General features: G+C 41.6%; 1 protein-coding gene across 2 annotated transcripts; it reads left to right on the plus strand.

The window, feature by feature from the left end:
- Positions 1-1010: 1010 nt before the first annotated feature.
- Positions 1011-27550, plus strand: Ndp (norrin cystine knot growth factor NDP). Of its 2 annotated transcripts, XM_008831074.3 has the most exons (4): positions 1011-1357; positions 17220-17333; positions 18039-18419; positions 26326-27550. In XM_008831074.3, the coding sequence occupies exons 3-4, from the start codon at positions 18246-18248 to the stop codon at positions 26551-26553; spliced, it is 402 nt and encodes a 133-aa protein (XP_008829296.1). In that variant the 5' UTR covers positions 1011-1357; positions 17220-17333; positions 18039-18245; the 3' UTR covers positions 26554-27550. The 2 variants fall into 2 exon arrangements, with proteins under 2 accessions (XP_008829296.1, XP_008829231.1); XM_008831009.3 differs by lacking the exon at positions 17220-17333.
- The last annotated feature ends 336 nt before the right edge of the window (positions 27551-27886 follow it).

Here is a 27886-nt window from a genome sequence, read left to right on the forward strand (position 1 = left end):
ATGATGGTTTGCGCATGGGCAATTAGTTATCTGCAGATCCCAAGGGAAATTCCTTCTTCTGGTTTTCTGCTATGTTTATTTACTCTTTCATGAACATCATAGAGTTCCCTTTTCCTTTTTGGTTTTAATCCTAATCAGTATTAAAAAAACAAATTATTCTGGGTCTGAATCGACCTGACATTAAAACAATTACAAATGGTTCTTTGTATTTTCCCCACTTTCCCAAAATTGCTGATGGTTTTGTCTTAATTTTAAACTTTTTAAAGGCAAGATTTATGAAATGTTTCCCTTTGTGGTCCCACAGCTCATAACACAGCATTACCCAGCTGCAGGTGCTTACCCCACACACATAGTCACCTTTGTCACTTTCTACTAATTGTGATGTGGTGGGCTGGCCTTACCTGTTAGTCACACCCTCCCATGTCTCAAGGAGTCACAGACCAAACCTTTCACATTGTTTCTAAATCCATTACAAAGTTGTTGTTTTTTTTTTTTTTTTTTTTTTTTTTTTTTCTTTTTTGAGACAGGGTTTCCCTGCTAATTGATGCTGGTGAAGGCGCTTATTAAAGTGCCACTGTGGGTTTAATCGTGTATACGCTGCTAAAAATCATTTAATGGATGAACAACTTGGAAAAAAAGAACTCTCACTACCCACGCACATCGTGATAAAATAGGGCAGCGTTTTGCACTTGCTTGCCAGCATAGCCTGAGGAAGATTACTGATGTCCATCTTTCCCCTCTTGCTTAGCATTTCAACTTCATCCCAGTCAGCTGCTGAATCGTTAACAGAATGCCACCGTGTCTTTGTATTTCCCAAACCATGTGTCTCTACTGCCAACTGCACATCTTTATGGCAGCCACATACTTGCAAAAGAATTAAACTCAAGAATATTCATTTAGTCTCTTATTATTTATTGTCAGAACACACACAAAAAAGAATGTATTGGGGGGGGGACTTCCGTGTTCTAGTCCGTTGTTCCCATCGTAAGATGCTCAGTGGAAGGGAGCCGAGCAGTGGGCAGAGGCTGCGAGTCCCCTATAACCAGCGCCTCGCATTTCCGTGGCGTTCCCGTTTGCTCCTGTGCTGCTGCGGCCATACGCCTGATTGATATATGCCTGCAATGGCACTTTTCCATTTGACATTCTCCCTCTCTCTCTCTCTCCCTCTCTCTGCCTCTCTCTCTCCCTCTCTCTCCCTGTGTCGCTTAAACAACAGTCCTAACTTTTGTGTGTTGCAAATATAAAAGGCAAGCCATGTGACAGAGGGACAGAAGAACAAAAGCATTTGGAAGTAACAGGACCTCTTTCTAGCTCTCAGAAAAGTCTGAGAAGAAAGGAGCCCTGCGTTTCCCCCAAGGTAAGCAGGAAAACAAGCGCTGACGGCTTGCCTAGGAAATTACTTCTTTCCAAACTGAGCCTTTCATCCTCCTTGCAGACAAAGAGACAACCTTTAAATACCACTTAAATTTGCATTACTTTAATTTGCATTAATCTGTAGCATGCTAGCCTTGTGTTTTTTAAATGAACGGGTCTTTGAAGTCTGTGACAGAGCAGGGAGCGTCCCAGAGAAGCTCGAAAATATCTTTGGGGTTGATTTCTATTTTCTTTTCAAACTCTCTGCGTAGTTAGCTGTAACTTTGGAATGGTTCTTATATCTGACCCTATGAAAGGGGACAGAGACGCAGTAGTTGCGGAGTTGGATTCGTGAAGCCCCATATCTTCCCCACCGCCTTCATCCCACTTACAATGGGGGCACTATTAACACAGGCGAGCCTGTGAGGTTAATCGTGCACTGTTTACTTTTATTACTACTTATGTATGAGGCTGATCTCCTGCCAGGGCTGTGCCGGAGTGCTCAGAAAGACTTCAAACAATAGGCAACATTTATGCCTAGCTTTCTGTGTCATGCTGATCCTTTGCACTCTTCTCTCGCGCACTGGAACTTCGCTTCCATAGATGCATTCGGCAGCATCCGGGAGTGATGAGGATGGGTTTGCTGTATGATTTTGATTGGGCAAAAGGTCCGAGGAAATGCATGCTGTTTGCCTTGGCTTTATTGCAAGGGATTATTTTTAGTAGTCGGCTTGTCCCTACAGCACGACCAATGCTCCAATATCCAAGAAGTAACAGGGAAAGGATGCTCCCAACGGCACAAGGACCAGGATCTGGAGAAAAGACTCCTACAGACACCTGAGGAATATTCAGAGGGTTCTTTCCAATTCCTGAAAGCAATTGAACAAATGAGCTGTAGGAGGCCTGGGCATAACTGTTTTTTGAGGGACGGGAAGTTTGATTGTGTACGGAATGTTAATGACTCAGAAAGCGCAGTAACTGAGGCTCATTGTAATGGACAAGCCCAGATAAGCCTCCATGAAAAAGGAGCACCCCCCCACACACACACTGAAATTCAGGTGCAGTAAAGCAATCTATTTGGCAAGATGGGAACCCCGTGTACTTTGTAACTGTCATTGCTAGCAGAAGATATGGCTGCTGCAGAGCTTGCTTCTTTCCAGTTCTAATATTAGTGTATTTTAATTAAAAGGAGTGGCATGGCAAATTGCTTCAACACATTAGCTATACCAGGTGCATGCGGAAGCACAGAGATGTCAAAGACAGTGTTGAGGGTGGGTGTCAACCCAATACAGCCTGAACAGCAGAACTGCTTCTCGAATGAGCATTTAGATTTTGTGCAAGTATCTGCTCATCTTCTTCTCACGAATCCTCCTTCTGGAAGTGAAATTTAGGATTCTATTGCCCAGCGTTCTTTGTGGAGCGGGGATATGATTTATGGGGAAGTTTTCTGATTTTCATAAATAACTAGCCTAAGGAGCATAGTTGAATAAAAATCAGACATTTGAAGGAGCTAATTTGCAACTGATTCACTAATCAGGAAAAACTGCAAAAACTACTATGAATTGTATTGTAATACTCTATGATGTTTTTTTTTTAAACTATAAGTTTCAGGAAAACATTTAGATGACTCAAAGCAATTTTCTTAAACTATTATTCAGGCCATTACATGAGAATGAACACAAAAGATGCAATATATTGCATCATTTCTTTTAAAATACATTTAGTGCAGGTAGTGTAGGAACTGGCTGAGGCCTTCTTATTATGACTGTGCATAAGCAGCTGACACCCACAGATGGAAACATGCCTGCAGAGTTTTCAATCTTAATTTGAGTTCCAATGACACTGTCAGGGGAAAAATAAATCATTTTTCAATACATTTAACAATCTCCAACTCATTTATTTTCCTGGGCCCTTGAAAAATGTGACTTTTTCAGAATTATAGCCACCAATGGTGCCTAGAGATTTTTACTGTTTCAAGAATTCACAATTCCAATACTGTTATTCTTCCTGATTAATAATTCATTCCAACATTCTTTTAATAAATATTTATTATGCATTTGCAGTGTGCCTGGCACTATGCTTGTCCTAATGGATACAAAGGTGACTGGGACATTGTCCCACACCTTTATTTTCAGTTCGTATTCTTTCTCCAGTTGGATTTAGGAAGTGAAATGGGCTTTGCCAATGGGTAACTGGGCAAGAACTTTCTGCTTATTAAGAACGATTTAAAGTAGCTGCTGGTGTTCTAGATTTACTTGAAATGCTTCTCACTTATAAATGGATTTTTTCCTCTCTATTTAGAATCAAGGGCTCTCCTCTTCAGCCTTTTACACCAGACCCTGGGTGTATCTCACTTACACAGCTAATATGGCCTGGATCTTGTTGCATAGGGTAGAAGCAGTCTGGGAAAAGAGCAACTATCCTTCTTCCGTTTTCTTGAGCATGCTCTGGGAGGGACCACGTGCCGTCTCTATCAGGGGATGGGTGTGAGTCACCTCCTCAGCAGCTGACATCAGGGCCATTTGATGAATCATTGAATTAGAAACATGCACAGAGGAAGATGTAGTCACTGTCTCCCACCACTTACTTGTCCCATTCCGTACACTGAGGAAACCAATGACCTCTGGGCTTGGCCTAAATTGGCCCTGGGATAAGTGGCCGGATGTTGGTCCCTAAACCCAGGTCTCTGTCTCAACCACACACAGTGTTGCTTTCAAATAATCCATCCAGGCCTTTGGTTACACGTTTAGGTTGCTGGGGAAAACCACTGAAGACAGCATCAACAGGGACCTTGATTTGCTGCTTATCAGCAGAAAATCCTCCTGGTAGAATTAAAATGCCTAACTCTCTAGGGTGCCTGCCGGCAGCCCTCAACTTCTTGGCCCTGGCTTTTCTGCTCATGCTCACCTTTTTCCATGACTGTCAGTTAATGCCACTTTATCCTGTCAGGCCAGCAGGAGCAGTGAGGATGGGGAGGCAGGTGGAAGGACTAACTGTGAGGACTGAACAGTGAGAGGGGAAGCAGGGCCTTGGCAGGGTGGGTGAGCTCCAGGGTGCGAGTGGCTGTGGCCTGTCCTGGCTGTGATCAGCTGTCATTTCCTCTTCGTGTACGACACTGTGGAACATATTAAAATTTCTCTGGGGTGGTATGTTTGGAATTCTTCTGATGCCCCACCTCACCAACTTACCCAGACAATAAAAGCAAGGTTGTAAGCCATTGAACAGCTGGCTGGCTATATATTTCCCCTCTTTCTTTCCCATAATCTAATACAGAAAAGAATCCAGCTAGGCTGGCAGTGCCATGTCTGGGTACTTGATTCCTGCCACCTCCTCCTGCGCTCCCTGGAATCTTCCTGGGCGGCATGTGGCTTTTCATTTTTTGTTCTTTTTTTTTTTTTTTTTTTCCCTCACTACTGTTCCCAGTTCAGCCCCTTTTCCCTTCCCCTGAGCTCCTTCCATTGTGAGCTGATCTTTGCTCTGTCTGTTTTCCAGACAGCCTGGGTCCTGTTCCATCCGGGGAGAACAGCCCATGAGGTCTCCTCATCTCCATAGTATTCCCAGGATGTCATTCTTGGCACCAGTTCTGCCCTGCTGATAGGATATGGGGGCTTTTTGTAGCCCTGAGCCTGAACCCACTCACAGAGAGGAGCAGCCACGTGGCTCGTGGAGAGCAGGGCTGGCAGGGACAAGCATACCATCACAGTGACCCGGACATCTCCAGCAAAGGCCTGGGGGTGGGGGCGCTATGGGAATGCCTGGATGCACTTCGGCCCACATTAAGAGAAATGTGGTTATTCTGTTTCAAGGGGAGAAACAAGTGACTTGGAACAAAGATCTCTGGATCTCTGGGCCTTGCCCTGGCCCCGTTCTGTATCCTCACCATGTCTCTCCTACCCAAACAGAAAGAGGAGGCAGGGCTTCTAATTTGGCCAGCCTAGACCTGAATGTCTTTGTGGAACTGTTTCATGAAAGGAAGAACTGAGAAATCCCTCCTGGGTTGAGTGCACTGAAAATATATGGGGCTTGGAGCTGTCTTTTCCGTCCCTCCGTCCCTCCCTCTCATCTTTCTCCCCTTCTTCCCTCCCTCCTTTGATCCCTCCCTCCCTTCCTTTCTTTCATTTCTCTTTAGCTAAGAACAGCAATTTGGTTCACCAGTTTCAAAGAGAAAGTATTGAACTTTTCAATTAGAAAAGTTCATAAAAGACCCGCATTGGGCAGCATCCTGAAAAGATGCTGCTAATGTTCCTGGGAGCAAAAGGTATTAAAGAACAATCTACAAGGCAGTTTCCTATTCCTTTTCTTTTCCTGGGGGCTTTGAGTGTCTTTTCCAAATTAGCTAAAGTTCATTAAAAGACCCAAAAGGAAAAATGTAAGATAGTTGGATTAAAATGAGACTTTTCCTGTAATCTTGACAAGGAGAGAGAGAGAGAGAGAGAGAGAGAGAGAGAGAGATTAGAGATAGAGAGAGAATAAACCACCTCCCTTTCACTGCCACTTCTTGGGTTTTGATATGAATTATTCCATACAAGTCCCTAGGCTAGAGGATCTATTTAAAGATGCCTGGCAGCATGAAGAGAGAGAGAGAGAGTAAAAATACAACCATTCTTTTGTCCATCAAAGGTTTGCTTTGGGAGGACATTAAGAGCATTCCTGTTTCCTTGTCTGCCCCGGCCAGTGGCAGCTTTCCAGTCAGGAGTACCCACTCCTCACACAACCGGTCAATAATCAGGAACTTCTATGATGCCAGGAGAAGGCAAAGGCTGAGGACTCCTTCAGAGACCCAATGTGTGGGCAGCACACAGGAGGCTAGGACTGAAATGAATGCACACTAGCTGGGCTCTGCAGGTTTGCCTTGTGCAAATTCACACGCCCACACGTTTGAGTTTTTGAGAAGGATTGTGCCAATATCATTGTTTCTGAGGCCAGCTCCCCTCACATCTGCAAAGTTGCTTTCTTGGGTCTTTGGCAATAGTTTCCTTCATACCATTCATGCTGACTGTGCTCTTCATCAGAGCATCTGTGAACCTGATGGTTAGGTATATATTACTAAGTGTCACATTTCCTAGGCCCATTTTCAGCTGTCTGAACCTAACAGGCTAGAAGAGGTTTACAATTTGGAGCAATTACTTTCTTGTTAGAAAGAGTGCTGACTCACAAGATTCAAAGAATGGGTAAGTTCAGTTGGCATGAGATCCTGAGCGATTATAATCAGGATTTCATCCAATTGGAGTCCATTTCATTCTCGTGTCAAAATCTGGACACGAATGCTGACTGGTAGCTTACTGTAAGAGTTTTTGTTTTTCCACAAAAGCTAAGACTTATTCAGAGAATTTGCTCTCTTCCAAGGCTTGGCTCTATCCTGACTTTTTCTTTTAAGCCTTGATCCAAGTAATTGCAGTATCTTTTAAAAATGGAAGGGCAACAGGTTAAGACATTCAAGGAAGCAGACAAACTGTCAGAAGATGCTCAGGGGTAAACTTTCTTGAGTACAGCAAAGCAACAATAGCCCCAAACCTGGAGTCCCCTCCATCCTTTCATCCACAGGGAATAAAAAATAAAAATAGAGAGAGAGGTCATAGAAGAAGTAACAAAAGAAAAGGAGAAAAGATTATTTTTGATGTTAAAATCAGCCACAGCCCTTTCAATTTTTTAAAATAGCTCAATTTCAGAAAGGGAAAGGTTCCCTTCATTTCACTCACTCTCTCCCAGGAATGGGTTTAAAGTTGCCGCCTTTACTTGAAAAGAGGTCAACCTCCCAAGTGAAAAAATCCCTCTTGCTCATCACCAGATAAAACATAGGTACACACGTTCCTAACACAGATGTAAAGAATCAAAGAAGCTCGACCCTTAGTCAAAGTCTCACATTTCTTTAAAATTCAAGGGGCTACCTGATGCATTTTGGTGATCCCCTCTTGCCCTCCTCAATTATGGAAAATGACTCCTTTGCAGAACATACATTTTTATTTTGCGGTTTGGAGTCCAAAGGCTGCAGACTAGGACTGTGACAGGCGGGCGGGCAATCTAAAAGCATAGCTATCCCTAGCACAACGCTGAGACAAAACAAAGGGCAAGAAGAATACCAACAGGTTCATGGTGATTAGCAATACAGGGAAACATGTTTCTTACCCCTTGTCCCCTTTCACACAGGCCTGCATCTAGGAGTGTTCTGATTTGAATTCAGTATTTAAATCCCACCATTGGACAGAAAAGGCAAATTGAATGGCAAATGGGAAGATTGAACTGCTCCTATTGTTTAGGCCCCATTCCTAACTGAGGGCCCTCCAGCTGTTGGGTGAGATCATTCCCGACCATTCCAGAGTGTGGTTTGGGTGAGGAGATCCCAGTGCAGCTTTGGGAACGCTTTTGCTAGACACTTTGAAGAAAAGCCAACACACTCATTTGACTTCAGAGTGAAAGGGAGCTGGGACCCAAGCTAACACTGGTCATCTCTCTTCTAAAGCCATGCCATAGCCAGCAGTCAGGGGCAGAGCAAATATGGAATTATTTCAGTGCAAGCGGCCCCAGAACACCTGGCCATCTTTTCCACAGGGAGGGCGGATCTTTAAAATGTGCTTTGACAAGACTGTGCTCTCTGGGTGGCTTTCTCAAAACTCTCTTGCTTTATTTCTGAAAGATCATAACATAACAAGATGAATGAATGGTAGCTTGTATCTTGCTATTCACATGCAACTTCCCTTCCTAGGAGGGAGTGAGTAAAATAAAGGGTAGCTTCCCTTCTGGAAATACTGTTATTTGAAAATAAATGAAAAAGCTGTGGCAGCCTTGAGGCATCCAGAAACATTCTTCTCTTTTGTTAGTTCTGAGGCTTCTGCTCTGCTTGTTTGTTGTTTGCATTTCAAAGACACATTCTCATTTTTTTCAATTAAATTTTTAAAAATTATTTATTTAATAACCACATGTTTAGAAGAAGCATTTCATTACAGCATTAACATATTCAATAACAGTTTCCAGAGCAAAGCTGCATCTCTTTCAAAATTGGTTGTAAATTTTGAGGTTCACAGTTGAATTAATACAGTTATACGATATTGAACTCAGTATAAACCCTATAAGATATAAAATTGAATGAGGGTTTAACCCTTAAAAAAGATCTCCATTTCATTTTAAAATATACAGTTTCATACAGAAAAAAACTCATTTTTAATGCAACTTACACTTAGATGTTTGCACACGTGTCTCTAATTTCTATGTATCTGATTATTACTACTCACAGTCTGTTACTTTCCGAGATCCTTGGCACCTGAGCATGTATATAAAGTCATTAGGTAGATTTCAATGGTAATGTTTTTCACCTCTACTAGTTAACATGAAGCAAATTTTTATGCTTCTTCCTCAAATATAACTTTTTTTAAAAATTTGTTGATATTTTGTGTGTATTTCACACAGAACATCCCAATCTTATTCATCTATATACCCACATCCCAAATGGTACCCTCCCATAGCTCTGCCCCCTGCCCCCAGAGCCCATATACTCTGTAATCCCTGTTACTGCCCACTGTGTTGTCGGTGCCCCCAGCCATTCCCCAGTGCTTGTCCATCTGCTGAATCTAATCAGCCAATCTAGAGAGCCTTGTTTTAGGGAGATCAGCTGTTCCTCATCTAGCAGCAATCAGTTGTCAATATTCCTTTAGATAAGATTGGGGTCTGCTGTTCATTTTCCCAGTTCTATGCTGGGTTACTGTCTGGGAGTCTCTTGGGCCACCCTGGCCAATAACTCAAAGGAAGGTATCTCCTGTCTGCCATTGTTTCTTGTTATGTAGCCTTTAGCTATACATATGGACTCTTAAAGAATTATATTGATCCCTTGAATCTTTGGTTATACTTTCCTTTTGGGTGTTTAAGACCCTACAGTTGGCCCAGACAAACCAATTTATTTTTACTCTTTAGGTCATTTGAGGATGTGTTCCTCAGGGGTCACATGGGCTTGGGAGGAGCCCCTGGCTCCTTTCTTTTACCAGTTCCATCTATGCAAAGATAAGTCAAAAGTCCTGCTCAACCGGGGCTGGCTTGGAAGTATTTTCATAAAGCCAGGCTGGTCTTGAACTTACTATGTAGCTGAGGATGACCTCAAACTTCTGACCCTCCTGCCTCCACCTTCCTAGTGTTGGAATCACAGGCATACGTCACCATGCATGCTCTGTGTTGTGCTAGAGATTGAACCCAGGGCTTTATGCATGCTACCAACTGAGGTGCATATCCAGCCTCATTTTGCTTATTTTTATTCCCTTTGCGTGAAAGATTGGACTGGAGCTCTGTGTTCAGAGCTACTGGTGATTTGTAGTACCAGAGGAAGTCCCCCCTTAAGCATTTTCTGACAGTTCATCACCATACGAGTCACAGCTCATAGTCCAGAGACTAGATTTAGAGAAATAATCCAAACCTCCAGAGAAAAAGATTTCAACAAAAAAGTGCTTCCCAATACTCTGGTACTCAGACCTGTTCATTTCCAATTTGTGGAAGATGTATGTTCTAAAAGTCAATTAGTGACATTAACCATGAAGAACTCAGAATGAGTCTTTCCATGGAAATTACAGAAGCTGAAAGATGCCCAGTAGAGGATCCTACAGCCATACACATTGGTTGACTCTTAGACTCAAGTTCTAGCCCAGGATTTCAGGATTGTCCATCTCTTAGCGTAGAGTATCAGCATACATTTTACCAAAAAAAGGGACTTGTTCTTGACCCTTGGGATCTTACTCATTTATTCCTGCAGAGAAGATGAGTCTGCTGATCAAATGCCCTTTCCTCTCCTGTGCCAGAGCCCTGGAGATGGTCCATTAAGCTCTGAGTAGTTGCTGCTACAACTCAGTGTGGTACTAAAGGTCATTCAAAAGAAAGCAACAAGGGCTGGAAAGATGGCTTAGTGGTTAAGAGTACTGGCTGCTCTTGCTGAAGAGCCAGGTTTGAATCTAGTTCCAGGGAAATCTGATGCCCTTTTCTGACCTCTGTGGGCATTGCACTGCATGGGTGCACTTACACCCATGCATTCAATATACTCATACACAAGAAAATAAAAATAAGAAGTAAATATTTTTAAAAGAAATGAACAAGCAGGTAGAACACAGCCTATATCATCTCCATTGTTAAATGGAAGTCTTGTCTAATTCTAGTATGATTGATCGTCCTTGACTTTTCTCCTCTCCTGATTTGTGCTTTGGTTGAGACTGGAAAAAAAAAGCACAAACTTTAAGACAGCTTTAAGAGAAATAGAAACTGGTTAAACACTCAGTGATTTCCATTACTAACGGAGCATGAAGTGGGTATGGTGGCACAAACCTATAATCTTAGCGTTGAGGAGGCAGGAATGAGAGGATCACCCACAGATTCAAAGCCAGCTTGGTCCACACAGTGAATTCTAGGCCAGGCAGGGAGAGCCTGTCTCAAAAGAACCATAACAAAAACAAAGAAATAAAAGAAGAAAAACAAACCCAGAATATTATTAATTTATGAACTACATTTAGTAAGTTGCAAGCTCCAAATCTATTAGTTATCAGAGACTGTTTTTATTTCAGGCCACCCAAATGGCTTCATGGAAGAGGAATTCTTATAGCTTGGCCTTCAGTGTTGGCTCAGGCACCTCATTAGGATGTGCTTGGACACATCTGTAATCATTAACTCCTTGAAGAACAAAGCTGTAGGATTGCTTGAGGGACTATGTATTCTCAGAGCAGATGCTAAGCCTGAGAAGCTTCGGAAGAGTCAGACACTATTGAAAATGGACAAAGCTGTGGACATACCTTGGCCAATTCATTGATTTATAGATAAGGACTCTTGAGTCACAGAGAAAATATATGACTTGTTAAAGCTCACATAGGCAATGATGGGAGGGCATGACTTAGCCTGAGGACCATCAGATTACCCTTCTTTTATCAGATCAAGCCATAGCAGAGAATGTTCTGTAGGTTTCTGACAAGTAAGTGCATAATTTGAGGTTACAGGACACTAACAGATAGTAATGGGTCTTGGGAAGGAAACATGAAGGTTCCAGTAAGGTAAGTGGGAGACTAGATAATGATGAGAGGTTCTTCGGATTCCCAACAAATGCCCGAAGGTCAGGTATTTTAGTTTTAGTTAGGCTCAAGGTCAAGTCCTCCCACTGAAGTTCCTCCCAAGGACTTACACACACAGGTGGGGTGTGCTTACATTGGTTTATCACCCCCAACCAAGTTATTTGTATTCCCTTTGTCTGAGAACCCTTACCTGCCCTAGGGTTGTGATCCACAGCCTCTTTCCCTGGCTATCTTCCTCCTCCTCTTTCACTTTCCCCTCTCTTTTCTTCCTCCATCACCTCCCTCCCACCCCCGTGGAGTTCTGCCACAGTTGTCTAGCCCTGCAGCTGTAGGAACACAGTGACCTATCATAAACATGAGGACCATTGTTTTAAATGCAAGGATGCTGTCCTCTCTCTTAAGGTTGCACTGTGGAAACAGTCACTGCCTCCTACTGTAGAACAGACACAATGAGATGAAAGAGGCAAGAGCCATACTGTCCTGACTGACCTTGTGGCTGCCCCTCCTTGGAGATTCCTGTGGGCCTGACAGCTTTTTTTTTTTAATCAAGTACCACTGCTTTAGAGTCAGTACAGTCTTCGCTTCTTGGCTGCTACTCATGTAGTGTCAGATAGGAATCATCTTAAGTCATTCATTGATTGCAGGGGATCCTTTACACAACCCAACATGCTGTTTACAGTTTATAAATTAAGTGCCTTGGAAAGAGGCATCTGACTTATTCTCCAAAGCTTCTCGTTGACTAGATCCCACTGGAATTCTTTGAGTTCCTGGGAAGGGGCTACTTAATACTTTGCACTCTCTAAATAAGACCCAACATTTCTTGTTTTCCCAATTCTTGTATGAAGTGTTATCTAGTAGCAAGTCTTCTTCCACACTGACACTCTTTTAATTTTTTTCTCTCTTTGCAATTCCTTTGACTCTGTGTTCAACCATCTTTACCTTATTTCTGGCTCATGAGAATTTAAAAATTGTAATAAACAACAAATCATTCTGTTTGATACATGGAGTCCATTCCAAAATCATTGTATTTTATCTGCTGCAGTAGATCTGAGAAACGAGGCAGTGCATGTTAGATATGAATTAGGTGGTAAATGGGAGTGTGTCAGTGCTGTGATGACACAGCAAAGTAACAAGCCAAGATTCTTTGCAGTAGAGCTATTTGGCAGGACTTGTTTTTCCCCCCACCCTTTTTTACATTTTTTGGTGTTAGGGATTGAACCCAGGGCCTTGGGATGTGATCTGTGCTCCCTAACACCCCGATCCTATATGTTTTATCTGCCAGAACAAAAGGAGTCACATAGTAGGTGCACAATGCATGAATATGTGTTGAATGAATATTTATTGAAAGAAGCCATGGGCGGGAACACCAACCTAGTTCAGTACTGAAAACAGCCCAGGGAGAACTATGGATAATAAAGCACTGCCCTCCTTTGCCTGGCACATAGGGCAAGCATAAGGCTGTTCTTAGTACATGCCAGTTGTCTTTGTTTCTGGAATCACTTGGGTGAAGCCAGTGTTTTACTCTCTGCCAGGCAGAATGTCAACCCAAGAGTGAGCTGATCTGTAGGCACAACACCATCTCTCACCCAGGAGGCTGCTATATTATTTCGATGAGAATGACAGGTGGGGAACTCTGGGCAGCAGTTGTTCTTTTCCACTGGTAGTGTTTGGAGGGTAGCTCCAAAGTTGGGCACACTGGACTGCGTGCCTCTCCTGCTACAAAGACTCTGCACTGGAGATATGAGAACGTCGTCTCTGTACTGTGGCCAAGTTCAGATCTTGGAGACTGTATTGAAACACAGAGGCCACAGGTGTACTGAGTTCAGCAAGAGAACTTTCTTATTTAACTTACTCAGCTGGCTAGTTGAGGTCTTAAATCCTGATAGCCAGCATTTGGGGTTGTTACACATGGCTTAAAAAAAGACAAATGAATTAATTCAGTTTCAAGAAAATGACAGAAGTCCCCATAATGCAGAGGTACTCCTAAGCTGTCAGAAAGCAAGGATTCCACTAGTGTACATTTCCTTAGTTCTTCATTTTCCCCCATGTAAGTCTGTGCCCCTGCTGCAGATTCTCACCTAGGCATGCATGACCAACACAATGTCCCCACAACTTGACTCAATATTGTTCCTTTCATAGCCTTTATTTTTTTATTTCTTCTTCAACTCAGCAGTATTGGCTCATTCACTTTGAATACTTAAGGCAAAAGCAAAACAGAACACTAATCTCAGGTGTTGTCAGATGTTTTGGTATAGTCCTGTAATTACTTTTTAAAATATTTTATTTATTTATTTTTTATTTTATGTGTATGCATGTATTGCCTGCATGTATGTAAGTGAACCTGTGTCATGCAATGCCTGAGGATGACAGAAGAGGTTGTCAGATCCCCTGGAATTGGAATTACGGACAGTTGTTAGCTGCCATGTGGGTGTTGTGATTTGAACTCAGGTCTTCTGCAAGAACAACCAGTGTTCCTAACTACTGAGCCATTTCTCCAGCCCCAGTCCTGTAATTTCTAACACTCCTTGGGACCTCGAGTGGGTCCCAAGTGAGACCCCATCTCAAAAAAAAAATCAAATTCCACAGTTATGTTGCAAAGATCTTAGTTTTCATTTTGAATGTTTGGTGAATTCTATAGCATTTTAACATTGCTTACATTATTGTTTTGGTGTTTAGTAGAAAATGAATACAAATATTACACCTTGTGAAAGTTAATAGCTTGGAACTAGAAGTGAAGTGACATTTTTTTTTTCTGTCACTCTTTTATCGTTAGTTACTACTTCTGAGTTTAGCTTCTCACCTCAAAAAAGGAAGCGAGTTCACAGGGCGGGAGAAATGGCTCAGTCGGCAAAGACCCTGCTGCTGAAGCGTAAGGACTGGAGTGAATAAGGATCTCCATCACCCACCGGAAGACCAAGCATGGTGGCTTGGTCTATTACCCCAGCACTGGGTGGGGAGGGCTATGGAGATAGGAGCATCCCTGGAGCTTCTTGGCTAGCCAGCCTAGCCAAACTGATGACTTCCAGGTTCACTGAGAGGTTCCTTCTCAAAAAGTAAGGTGGAGCACAATAGAGGACGATACCCAACATTGACCTCTGACCTTCATGCACACCTGTCCACATGTGCACACACCTACATGAACAGGTATGTGTAACACATATCCATACACAAGAAAACCAGTTCACAGAGCTACACTGAATGTAATATTAATATTTATTTATCAGTATAAACTTCATAGTATTTGCTTTGCAAAAAATATCTTCTCAGGGGAAAGGCTTAAATTCAGGATGGTGACCAGATAGAAGTAGTGTGGAAGAACTGAATAGTCCACCCCAGAGAATATTTGACTAAGAAAAGAGAATAGGCCATCTCCTCATGTTCGTAAAAAATAAAAATAGAATATTATTAGAACACGATGGCACAGTTGAACAGTCATTGGCTTACCAGTTGTAAGCTGATGTTTACAAAGGAGAAAGCATTATTTATTTTAATGAAATTTTGAATAGATGCTATGTTTACAAATTCAAAAATCTCAAAACCCAAAAGGTATTTAGTGAAAAGATTTTCTCTCAAGAGTTGGTTTGGTTGGCTTTGATTCTGTTTTGTTTTGTTTTGTTTTGTTTGTTTGCTTGGCATTTTGAGACAGGGTCCTCTTATGTAGCCTACGCAGGCCTCAAACTCATGATTGTCCCACCTAATGTTATTCAGTGCTGGGATTACAGGTGCATGACACCATGCTTGGCATCATTAGTTCCTTGGAGACAACGACCAAGGAATTCCTTGAAACAGGATGCTTCTAGAAATTCCTCCCAAAATCTCCCTCTGCAAATGTAAATATATATTCCCATCCCTCGCTGTTTTAATGCAAATTTCTACCAAGTTTCTGTACCTTTCTTCAGTTAGTTAGCATTCCAGTCTATGAATATAGCACGCTATGATTAACCTATCCCCTATCAGTGGATATTTTGTGCCACTTCCACTGTTAAACTGCTATAGCCATGTGCTTATATGGTTTCATATCCAGTATATTTTGAAGAAGTAGAATTGTTGCATCTAAACTGTTGCATTTACGTTTTTAAAACATATTGGTGTCAGGTGTGCGGATACATGCCTTTAATCTCAATGCTCAGGAGGCAGAAGCAGGTGGATCTCTATGAGCTTGATACCAGCCTGGTCTACATAGCAAGTTCTAAGGCAGCCACACATATGCAGTGAGACTCTGTCTCAAAAAAATTAAAAAATGATATCGCCAAGTTTGTATCAATTTATACTGTACCATTTCCAAAATGAGCCTGTCTTCCTATAGACTTATTCATCAGACTTTGGAAGCTGTAAATCTGATTGAACAAAGTATTGCAGCTTACTTAAATTCTCCTAAATGAGGCTCAGAGCTCATCTTCTACATTTAAGGGCTCTTTGAATTCTCTTTCTTGGGACGCTAATAGAAATGTCAACAAATAAACCATACCTACATATCTGCAGAGATTTGTTACTGGTGTCGCTTGATTTTTCCTTCATGCCATACTTGTTTTTCTTTAATTTTCTTTGTATCTCTAACAGTCCCTCCTGGCCATGGCTCTGAAGGGAAGTTACTGGCATTGGGGAAGGAGGGCCAGGATTGCAATATTTGCTTTTCCCTTCATCCTTTTGCCATTGACTCCTAAGGGAAATATCTGTAGACTAGAGTGGTGGAAAGAGAAATCAAATCAATTCTTTTTCTGAAACTAATTAAGGCTTCAAAGAGACAGATAACCACTTGGGATAATTGAGTCATATTGAAATGCAGGAAATGGTTAGTAACAGTGTATTCTCTGAACATGGACCCCAAGAAAGTTCTGGCACTTTGAGCTGAAGTCTTGGTGAATTTCAGAGTCTGGTGTATATGAAAAACATAAATTATAAAGATAATTTAAAATATTTTTCCATATACTCGTTTTTGTTGCTAATACATAGTAATTGGATATATTAATGGGCGTCAGTGTGATATTGCTATACTGCATGCACTGATCAAATCCAATCACCCTTCAAATAAATATTTTTATGCAGCCTTTGCCCATTGAGATCTTTGGATATAGGCTTGATCCATTTTAATAAGATGTTGCCATTAACATGTACATAAAGAAAAGTGAGAGCAGAGTCTTCTCGACTTTAAGATTATCTTCTGCATATGGAGGTGGGAGATGGAGCTAGCTGAATCCATTGCTATTCAGTGCTGGCATTTTAGAGCAGGAGGGGACAGCAGGCGCTATCTCTATCAATTCCTCTACCCCGTAGATGAGGAAAAGGGCTGGAAGAATTTAAGTGAGCTGTGCAAGGTGCCACAGTTGATTAATGGTGGTCCCATGACTTAGTGCAGGTGGGCCCTCTCATTATTGGTCCCTGCTCTTTCTACAATTTATAGTACTTTCCGAAAACACAGACTCTCAGCCTTGGCTATTACCAGGGATGCTCTGCTCAGAAAAAGTGTTATTGCACACACCTTCTTCCATGCAGGACCCCCTTTCCCATATTTACAAGATGGTTAATTACAGCTAAGTGAATCTGAGGCCACACTCTGATACAGCAAAACAAAATTGACTTATACCACCTTGAACTTCTTATCTTGATCATCTCTACACTTTACCCTGTTTATCCAGACTGTTCATGAATAGGAAGTTTAAAAAATAGTTGTACTATGAACAAAACAATCAAACTTTGGTCTGAAATACCTTTGAAAGTTTTTCTGAAGCTTTAATTATCCCATTATTTTGGTTTGGGATGTAAGGTCAGGTTCTCTCAATTTTCCTAAATGTTTCAAAAATATTTTTGGTACTCTGTGTCTTTTGGTATAATGAAAAGCATCAGTGAGGTGATTTGAGTAGATATCTGGACTCCAGTCAAAGACCAAGACGTATGGTTAAAAGAACAAAGCAAATTTCAGGAACTTCAGTCCAGCATAATCCCACTTTAATGGTAAGTATCTGCTCCAACGACCACTTTCTTGTTCAAATTACACTGTGGGCTTTGGTTACAAAGGCTGGGCAGAAATCTGTAACTCTATTGGGAAATACACATGTGCTTCCTTAACCATGCTGGAGGCCAGTTAGCATAATGTGGATTTCAGATGTAGTTGGCCATTGATGCTGGGTGGCATGGGACTTAAAACAAAAACAGGATGAGTCCAGAACACAAAAGTGGAAAATTAGGTGGGTGGGTGGGCATGGACTTGGAAATGGAAAATCTGCTCCCTTGAACTATGGCCTCTGTTCATTAGTGCTGACCTGCCTCTTCTCCAGCCCTGTAAGCTGCTGTTGATACCAATGCTTCCAGAGAATCTGAATAAACTCCCCTTACCCTGCCAACCAAAGACAACGATGAGACCACCCAACTTAGTTATGCTGTGGCCAGAAACATGGGCTTCCTCCATGGGCTCTAGCAATTAAAATCAACATATGGTTCCACTGAACTATTGCATCCATCTCCAAATGGTTAAAAATATATGGCCTAAGCACTAGAATGAGGGGAAGTGAAATGGATGCTAGCTCATGTTAATAACATTCTAGAAACCAATCTTCTCACTCAAAATTACATTAAAATATTTGATTTCCTATCTCCTGTGTTCCATAGGTGTTTCTGGGTAAATATTTCTGGGGAAAATAATTTCTGTTTTCATTCCAGCTGTGCAGCAGATAATCTGATGGTGGATTGCAAGTGTAAAGAGTAAGACAAAACTCCGGCATACAAAGGACAATGACAACCAGAACGCTTCAGGCAGATCCTGTCCTTGCCTTGCAAGGAACTGGATCCTAGGAGGTGAAGGCATTTCCAATTTTTGGTCCTGTGTCTCCCTCTGCTGTTCTTCTGGAGACGTTTCCCTTTACAACAATGAGAAATCATGTACTAGCTGCATCCATTTCTATGCTCTCCCTGCTGGCCATAATGGGAGATACAGACAGCAAAACAGATACCTCGTTCCTGATGGACTCGAACCCTCAACGCTGCATGAGGCACCACTATGTCGATTCGATCAGTCACCCATTGTACAAGTGTAGCTCAAAGGTAAGATGGAGGTCCCTCCAAGGTCTTTGGGAGGATACTTCCTTCCTTCTTTGTTAACAGAAGAGCAGCCCTATTTCTTTGTCAGGAAATGGAGAACCATGATCAGAGCCCAAACTGCAGCTCTAGTCATCCTAATGGAGAACATGTACAGCTTGTCTGTTGTAAGGGTGTCTTCTGTCCCTGACTTGGAAATTCATGAGCAGTAATGTTCATTTTCAAGAAAGAAAAATAAAAATAGGGGCTGAGGAGATGGCTCAGTGGGTAAAGTGGGGACCTCAGTTTGGATACCCAGAACTCATGTAAAAAACCCAGGCATGGTGGCACATGTCTATAATCCTAAGGCTGAGGAGGCAGAGACAGGAGGATCCATGGGGCTTGCTAGCCCAGATGGTGAGCTCCAGGCTCAGTAAGAGATTCTGTCTCAAAACGTAAGGTAGAGAGCAATTGAAAAACAAACCCTACATTAACCTCTGACCTCCACATGTACCTGTGCACATGTGCACATATACACTTGCGCACACATACATATCACATACACATATGCAGAAAGAGGAAAGAAAATAAAACCTTCAAGCTATCATAATTCCTTCTACCTCCACCAGCAACAAAGAGAAGGGGCAGGCAGGGAATATGATTGAGCAGTGATCGCATTTCTTGGAGTGTTCTTCAGACAGTTTGCTGATGAAATACTTGGGAACCGGCTGTGTGGTCTGAGCTTTCATCCATGTGCCACTTTAACCATTTATGTTAAAATGGTTTCAGAACTAAGGATGGCAATTTGATCATTTACCACTTGACGTTGGTTAGCAGTTCATTCTTGCTGGGTGTAGGTGGACTGCTTCTTGTGCTGGTCACCCATGACTCAGTGCTGAGACAAGGTGTGCAAAGTAATAACACGAATAAAAGACCACCAAGAGTTGCCAGCCACATAGACCACCCAGAAGGAAGACACGATGGAAGAGGAGTAGATTCCAAATGAGCGTTCTCACGACTGTCACTGCTCCAGTCACATGCATGAAATTTGTCTACACTTGGTAAATAACAATTTGTTTAGCTCAACCTCAAAGATTTTCTCTTTAGTCCTCAGACTAAAAAAGAAACAAACAAAAAAATATATTTAAACATTCTCATATGGCAAGTATTTTTTAAATTGTCAGTATAATTAAAAATTTTAAAATAATGAACCAGGAGAATTTAAGGCCATAGAAATCAATCTCTCCACCCTCTATTTCAAAACGTTATGATTTCAGTCTGCTTTTAAAATTTCCATAACTTCTGTGATTATAGCCCAAGGAAGATTGCTGTTTTAGTTTGAGAGGATCAAATTTGAGTTAATCACTTTAACCACGGTATTAATAAGATCTACGACTATGGGAAAATAACTAGAGATTTTCTACTTAAGAAATGTCTTGGATCTTATTTGTACTTGAAGAACAAAACCAAAAAGAAAAAATTAGATGAATATAAATTTTGCAAGGCTAAAATTCCTTCTTAGGAAAACGAAAGCAGGAGCTGGTGCAGCTTAGTGGTGGGGTAGTTGTCTCACATGTATAGGATCTTGGGTTCCATTCCACCACCACAGAAACACAAACAGCAGAAACAACAGCAACCAAAACAAATTGTGGAAAAAATAAGAGAAGCATTTTTATAACCATGATTGCTTAGAAATTGTAGGCTCAAGTAAGGTTGGCGAGAGCAATTATTAGCTTTTTCCACTTAAGAAGCAGACAGTACTAATACTGTCTGCTAATAGTGTTTGTTAGTCCATGGATGATTTATCCCTTTGTTGACCTGTCCTGTATAATCATGTTTCTCTTAAAGAAAAAAAAGGGATTTCAATTTAAAATGTAAAGAAAGTGTCGTTGTGAGGAGAGGAAGAACTATATAAGAAAAAGGAGTCTAGATAAAAACTTGAAAGTAACTCAATGGTAGAGCACTTGCGGAGCATGTGTGAGGTCTTGGATTTCATCCTCAGCAACACACACACACACACACACACACACACACACACACACCGAAAATAATCTGGAAAAATTGGGAAAATAAGCAACTAGCATGTTGTCTTACAGAAGGAAGCTCAAGGAAGAGATGCCATTTAACTCAGACTCACAAGATTTGAACATGACTTTTAGGAACAAATTCTAGCCTATTGTTGTTCACCTTTGCTTCTCTCAGAATGCCACAGCAAATAGCAGTGTAAAATTGTGATAACACAAGAAATGTTTGTAATTTCATGGGAACAATCTGTTTTCAAACATCCCAAACTATCCCAAATATAGCAATGGTTTTATGTAAATGGTGCTTGTAATTATAAACCTTCCTTTTTTGGCCATTAAATATGCCTGGAAGAATTTTAACTACCCAGACCCTTTCTGGGTTAAATTTTCCTTTTGTATCCGGAAGAAAAGTATTTTCTTTTGAGAATACTCTATAGTTCTTAACTTTCAGAGGCTAAGGCTGATAATCTTTCCGATGGATCACATCAAATGAACTTGTTTTCCTTCAAAATATTGAGATAAAATATTAGCCTATGCTTAGAAAGAAGATATTGGGGTAGATTTTTCATCTCCAGAAACATTGTTCTTCAGCATCATGGTCAAGGCCATTATTTACTAGATACGTGTCTACTGTTTGCCTATCAGTTAATGCTCCAGACTTACATGTATCCAGTGTCTGGCCTTGTGAAGACAGATGGAAGGTCCATGTGACCCAGGGAAAGGAGCACACTGACTTGAACACCTAATCTGTGTCAGACACTTTACAACATATGCACTGATGGTTGCCAACAAACCTGTCATGCAGGCGTTTTCATTCTCATTTTACAAGTAAGGAAAACCTAAACCTAGAAAAAAAGGATTAAGTAGGTTGCTTGATGCCATAGAGCCAGGACTGGCAATGTCTGCCTTGGAGGGATGATCTTTCCAGTACCTGGCTTCTCATATTTAAGAAATGGAAGAAGAATGGAGGAAGCATTGTGCAGACTCCAAGCCAAGCTTTTGAGTTGCCTGCAATAATGATTTCTACTCTGTAATTTTTTTTTTTGGAAAAAAGGAGGTAATAGAAATTCTTTTCTGGACACCTTCAGTGGGACTCTTGTCTACTGAGGCTCTGAAATCACAGTTGGCCAGTTTCTGGTCCTGTCACCCCTCTCCTAGAAATTCAGGGACTAACTAAGAGTCAGGCAGAAAAGACACATTCACCAAGGAGAACAGAGTGGCCATCGCTTTGATTATTAATGGTGTTACCTCAAGAGACTGATTCCAAAAGGTCCTCGGAGTGGCACATTCATTTCTAATCTTCCCAAAAGACCAAATTTCCCAGAAATTTTGAGTAAAGGCCATAGAGCAAACAGGCTGAAGGTCTGTAGTTAGAGGAAATGGGCTGAGCACGTTAAAGACTCCGAGGTAGCAGAGATCTGTTTTCCATTCTAGCTCCATAGCTTTCTAAATGGTGACTTCAGGAAAGCTACGTCATTGTTTGGTGCCTCAGTTTCTTCCCATGCAAATGGAGCTTCTTGCCTGAGGTGGTAATATTTGTAAAGCAGCCAGCACAGTACCTGGCATACAATAGACATTTAATAAATGCTCTTATGATCCTGATGATGAAGTTATAAACTAGACAGGTGTTTCAACTCACTTTTCTATTTCAGTCACTATTGAAACTTCAATAACTGTTTAGATCCTCACAGCCTTAAAGGATTAGGAAAATGAACTCTCATGGTTCTGTTGGATATGGGGGTGGGAATGGGCTATGGAAAAGGCAGAAGAGCAAAGTAAATGTAAGCCACAGTGCTGTCTGCTAAGAGGGAGGGAGGATAAAACTGGAACAGACTCTGCTGGCTGGCTTCCCTCACCAGGTGGATGGAAGAGATGCAGGGGTGAGTTCCACACCCTTACCAGGGACCCAAGGTGGAAAAGTGAATCGGCAGGGCAGATATGTAAAGTTCGAATTGGGTGAGAAGTAGGAGATGGTGGCCCCAGGCAAGGGAGCATAATCAGGTTGCAATAGCCTGAACCCTTAAGGACCAGAGGAGCAGCAAGAGGTGAAGAGGTACGGGGATTAGGGTTTGACAATAGGTAGAAACAGAAGAAAGAGATGAATTCAGGTGATAAAGCCTGCCAAAATTCCCAGAGAAGTGATTTGTTATGGCGAGGACTGAGCCTTGGTATTGGGAGGGAGCTCTTACAATCTCTGAGCCATCCTGTACTGATGCCCAAGAAGCTCACAGAAAGAATGAGGGGAATTAGGGACACTGAGTGTATAACATAATTCATCACTTGAGAGAGGTGACTTAATTTTTAAAATAAGAACAAATATATACTGAATGCCCATTACATGCAGGCACCGTGTAGAGACAGAAAAATTAGAAAGGAAAAAAAGAAGAGAATGTTTTGGCCCTCATAATGCTTGCAGGTAAACAGGATCCAGGGAAGCTAAGTGTTCTGTGTGCACATGTTTCTTCATGTCAGCTTGATCTGTGGCCCATGTGACAGTACCAGACTCCAGTTGGAATGAATTGATTCCCCACCCAACTGTTCAAGTCTCCCACCACTCCCATGCCACTTTGTTCCCCCGGTTGTCATTTTGTTGTTGACCTCAGCCTGGCACAGACTGTTTCAAGGTTGAACTGGATTCTTGGACATGTGCTGAATAGTTATATATTGAGATTGATGGTGAGAGAAGGAATGGGAAAAATGGCATGGATGAATCTTGCTCCTGATGTGTATCCTGAGATCTTTCAAGTCAAAGAAAGAAAGATAGTAGACACATTTCTGGGCATGCTCAGCACAAAGTCATGGAGCATATGTTTTAAGGGTTAAAATAGTAGAAACGGATGCTTCTGGGCATGTCTAGTTCACATTATAAAGATGGCTTTGTTGTGTCGTTGTGGATGTGTGTGGATGTTAAGAGCACCAAGGTCCATTAATTACTCTGGTGTGTTTGAGTAAGCTACCAAGGGATATAGGGGGGATTTCATGAGGCAGAGCCAAGTGCAAAGGACATTTCTGGGTGAGTGAAGACATGTACAAAGACAGAGGCAGGGGAACTTGGGGGCAGTCTCATGGACTCCTATGTAGTTAAGCTTTACTGGAGCCGGGAGTGGGTGATGAGAACAGCAGTCAGACTGAGAAGATACTTGACACCTGGGGCATAGAATACCTTGACTCCTGTTCAGGAGTTTGGGTTTTATTTTGAAGGCTAGGGGCAGCCATGATACGTGTTCTTGTGCAGAAGGTCTACTTCCTAAAGAAAAGGGGCTAAGCCCACTAGAGTTAGACCAAGAATCTTCAGTGTTAGAGATCTTGTACTTCACAGTGGGCTGGACAAGGAGCTTGACATCCCAGAAAATGTTCAACGAAATTGAAATCACAATTAGATCTGCTTGTGTGGAAGTTGCCCTATATTGCAGGCTTGGACATTTTATGGACAGCTAATAGCCTTGTTAGTTAGGGTTGTTTTTGACTTACATGTATGTGTCTAGTTGGGGTGTGATGCGCCTCACTGTCTTTGACCCTTCTTAATTTTCTCTGGTGGAACACTTTTGCTAAGCCACTTGGACCAAACCTGCTTGCTAAAGACTGCATTTTAGAACGTGACTAAATTATTGCTTAAATCTCTAACAGAGCTGGATTAGAGCAACAAATTTTACACTGTTTCAAGGTGAGGTATTGAGTAGCCCCTCCTATGTACTGGCAGAAAGATGGGAGTAGACACTGGGCCCTGCCCATGTGTTACAGACCTACAGTCAAACCTCTCAAATCCATTTGAGATGATGTTTATCTTGCTTGTCATTTTGAAGAGCAAACAACCTAAAGCTTTAATAAGCATAAAACAACTCCCAGTTGCCACTTTCTCTCTCCCTTTGTGATCTTTCACAGAAAATAATGTGAGTCTAGTAGAAGTCGAACTTTTTCTTCCCTTAGTCCTGCTGTCCCCACCCCCAGGATCCCATATTCCCTTCCTACTTGCTAACTGATTGTTGAATTTACCCCCAGCATCTTTTCGGAAAATATTAATAGACTATAGCTTTCAAAAGTCATCCTTTCCCTCTTTTGGAAAGATGTGCTTGCCATTATCGTTTTTAATCTTTAGGTATTTAATTTTGCCCTATAAGATGATATCAGATCATTGTTAGGTACTCTTTAATTTTAACTGCTAACTCCCAAACTATAAGGTTATAGAGCTTCATGAATCAAGCTGCCCTGCTCTACCCCACTATGCCTTCCATCCCTAGGATAGCAGGATCTTTGTACGGGACATAAAAATGAGATGCCTTTTGACCTTGAAGGGGCAAATTTCCATATCAACACATTTAATACACCTTTTCCTTTCATTTCAGGCAAAAGTTTTGAAAAATCTGAACAAGTATACTTAATACACCACCCTCACAATTCAAACTAAACATGCCAAGAAGTGTTCTTGGCCACCATGTTAACCCTTTGAATATACACTTGATAGATGAATTTGAGCTGATCATGTCCAGCAATTTGTCTAATGTCTCTCCTTCTTGAACTATGACCTTAAACTGAGTGTGCTGAGGAATATTCTTCATATACTCCGCCTGTTCAGGAATGTGCCCGCCCCTAACATGCTTTCCAATATGACTATACATAGGCTTCCTTTGTCTGGGAAGGACATTACTTTGGAAATATTTCCTGTGCTCTTTCTACCTGCTGCAGGTGACAAACATTTCTTCACTCTTAAAAAAAGAGCCTTTTGTCCATCTTTTTAAGCTGTGTGGAAAATGTTCTGTATGAGCATGTTTCTGAGGATAAATTCGGTCCTTTTGAATCAAAATCTTAATTTGCTTACTATTATCAAAGTCTACCTACTATTAAGAACATGCAACCTCTACTAGATTGTCCCAAAAGTTTAGAAATAAAGAGGATCAAACTGAATTTGATCTAAATGACTCTGAAGATTCTCATTAAATTGAACAAATCATAGGCTGTTTTTAAAGGTATAACCATAGGTGTGTACTCCAGACCCCCCAAACATACCCTGTCTCTACTTCATCCTCTTGTTCTAAGCTGCAGCACCTAGAATATTTCTTCCTAGGCATCGATTAGCTTACTCCTTTTTCTTCCTCAAGAGACCACATTCCTTTTGTTTATCTATTCCCCATAGAACAATTTTTTTTCCAGTCACTCTCTGTTTACTCCTAGATTTCAATTTGCAGTGGCTTTATGCATGTTGTTGTTGGTATAACTGCAATACATTGGGTCAATAAATTTCAGTAGAAATTTACTTTGTTCTTGGATATTTGTTTTGTTTTCTATTTTTTGAGACAAGGTGCCAGTCCACGATGGCCTTGAACTCACTATGTATTTGACGATGACCTTAAACTCCTGATCCTCCTGCCTCTACCTCTTAAGTTCTATGATTACATGTGTGCACCACCACACATGGTTTGTATAATGTTAGGGACTGAGCCCAGGGCTTCATGTGCACTAGGCAAGCACTCTCCCACCTGAGCTACATTACCAGGCCTGTTTCTGGATTTTTTTTCTGCACAGCATGGTGTTGGATCTTGTTCAGTGGTTCTAAGCCCTCGATGTACTTCACAGTCACCTAAAGAGTCTTGGAGATCATGAAAACTTGGGCCCTACCCCAAGTGTTTTAATTCAAAATGGTTTGAGCTGGGGCTGGTGTTGACTGGCTACCTCCTGTAGTGGGGATTGAACCCCTGGCCTTCGACATACTAGAAAAGTGTCCTACCACTGAGATACATCTCTTCATACATACTCTTTTAGGTTTACCAGTTGATTCCAATGTGTAACCACTAGGCCAACCTAGCTGAAATTGGCCAATATTAGGGTTTTCCAAAGGATGCAGTGGTACCTGGCTGAGATTTTGACATCTGCAGAGTAACCACCTCGTCTTGTTTCTCCTCTTGTTTCTTCAGATGGTGCTCCTGGCTAGATGCGAGGGGCACTGCAGCCAGGCATCGCGCTCGGAGCCATTGGTGTCCTTCAGCTCTGTCCTAAAGCAACCTTTCCGTTCCTCCTGTCACTGCTGTCGGCCCCAAACCTCCAAGCTGAAGGCTCTGCGTCTGCGCTGCTCAGGGGGCATGCGACTCACTGCCACCTACCGGTATATCCTCTCCTGTCACTGTGATGAATGCAGCTCTTGAGGCTTGCTGCTCAGTGGCTTCTGCTGGGACAACAACAGAAGCAGTTCAACCAGCCAAAGAAGGACTGGCAAGAAAAGAGTTAAGGCATATAAATATGCAGCAATTCCCACAGGATTGTGCACATTCTAGTAATGAAGACTCAATGCGCTTTTTGACAGAAAGACTCTGTCAAATTTGTTTTCAGTTCCCATCTCCTTTCCCTGATAGAATTTCTTTTGGTTACTTTTCAGATTCAGGCATTTCCCATGTTAGCTCTGAATGTGGTTTGGGTTTCTGACAATTCTGCAATAGTGGGAAAATGTGGGCTCCTGTGCAAGAGTGTGTCAGGCTATCCCTATTTGGTGCATATTAGGGAAGAATTTGCTCAACTCTTCCTAGGACATCTTCCGTTGTTGTTTCATGTTCTAATTTTGGTCTAAGGTTACCCCTGCCTCTAAAGGTTACCAATTTCACATTTTGGACACCAGCTATGCAGCTATGTTCAGCGAGGTTTACTCACAGACAGCTAACTGACATTAAAATAATGAACAAGCGAATTCTTTTATGTGATTATAGAAATCTTGGCAGTTATAATTATTATTCAGAAATGACTTTCGGGATGTACAGGTAGCATAAGGAATTTGTCATCTGAAGGCTTTTGCGGGTAAGCTATGGTAAAATTTTGCCAGGAAGCAGGCTTTCAAAGACTTGCATGCACACAGACAGATCCTGCACTGACTCTGGAGAAGGCATGCATCACTAGAGGTATGGAGAATGCACCTTACTCATGCATGAGAATTAGACAAGCAAGGATGAATCTATTTGTGAATGTGCCATAGCTTTAGCTGTGTCTTGGCCATCATTCTCTAACATCTACCTGTCCATGTGAGGCTTGTTGCCATAATGGTGACCTTGCTTGCCTTCTAAATATTTGGTTCCAATATACCTTGGTCCTTGAGGCTCATATTTTGAGTTGATCCCACGTTTTGAAATAAAGAGTATCTTCAAAATTTTGATTGTGTAAGTACTATTGTTTTCCTCTCCTCCTCTTCCTCCTCTTCCTCTTTCTCTTCTTCAATAGCCTTCTATGATATGGATACAAGATCCATGTAGCTACTGCTTGGATAGCTCCAATGATATGGTAAAGGGGTTGAAAATAAGAAGGATATTGAGTTCCAGAATACATGATGGAGACTTTTTTGAATTAATGTACTGTGGTGGTAGGGGTTCATGAAGCTTGGCTGTTGATCTCAAATTTCAGTACAAAATCTGATACATTCTGGCTTCCTTAGTTACTGTGGTGTGAAACAGAGATGTCAACTCCTTTTTTCGATCTCGTCATTTTTCTCAGAAA

This window comes from Nannospalax galili, unplaced genomic scaffold (assembly GCF_000622305.1).
Source record: "Nannospalax galili isolate Female #2095 unplaced genomic scaffold, S.galili_v1.0 scaffold2350, whole genome shotgun sequence".
Classification (NCBI taxonomy): domain Eukaryota; kingdom Metazoa; phylum Chordata; class Mammalia; order Rodentia; family Spalacidae; genus Nannospalax; species Nannospalax galili.

Bases quoted from the DNA above. Each gene is read 5' to 3' on its own strand.
- Ndp (XM_008831074.3), top strand. From the start codon at position 18,246: ATGAGAAATCATGTACTAGCTGCATCCATTTCTATGCTCTCCCTGCTG. The intron at 18,420-26,325 runs GTAAGATGGAGG...TTGTTTCTTCAG, and splicing joins TGTACAAGTGTAGCTCAAAG to ATGGTGCTCCTGGCTAGATG.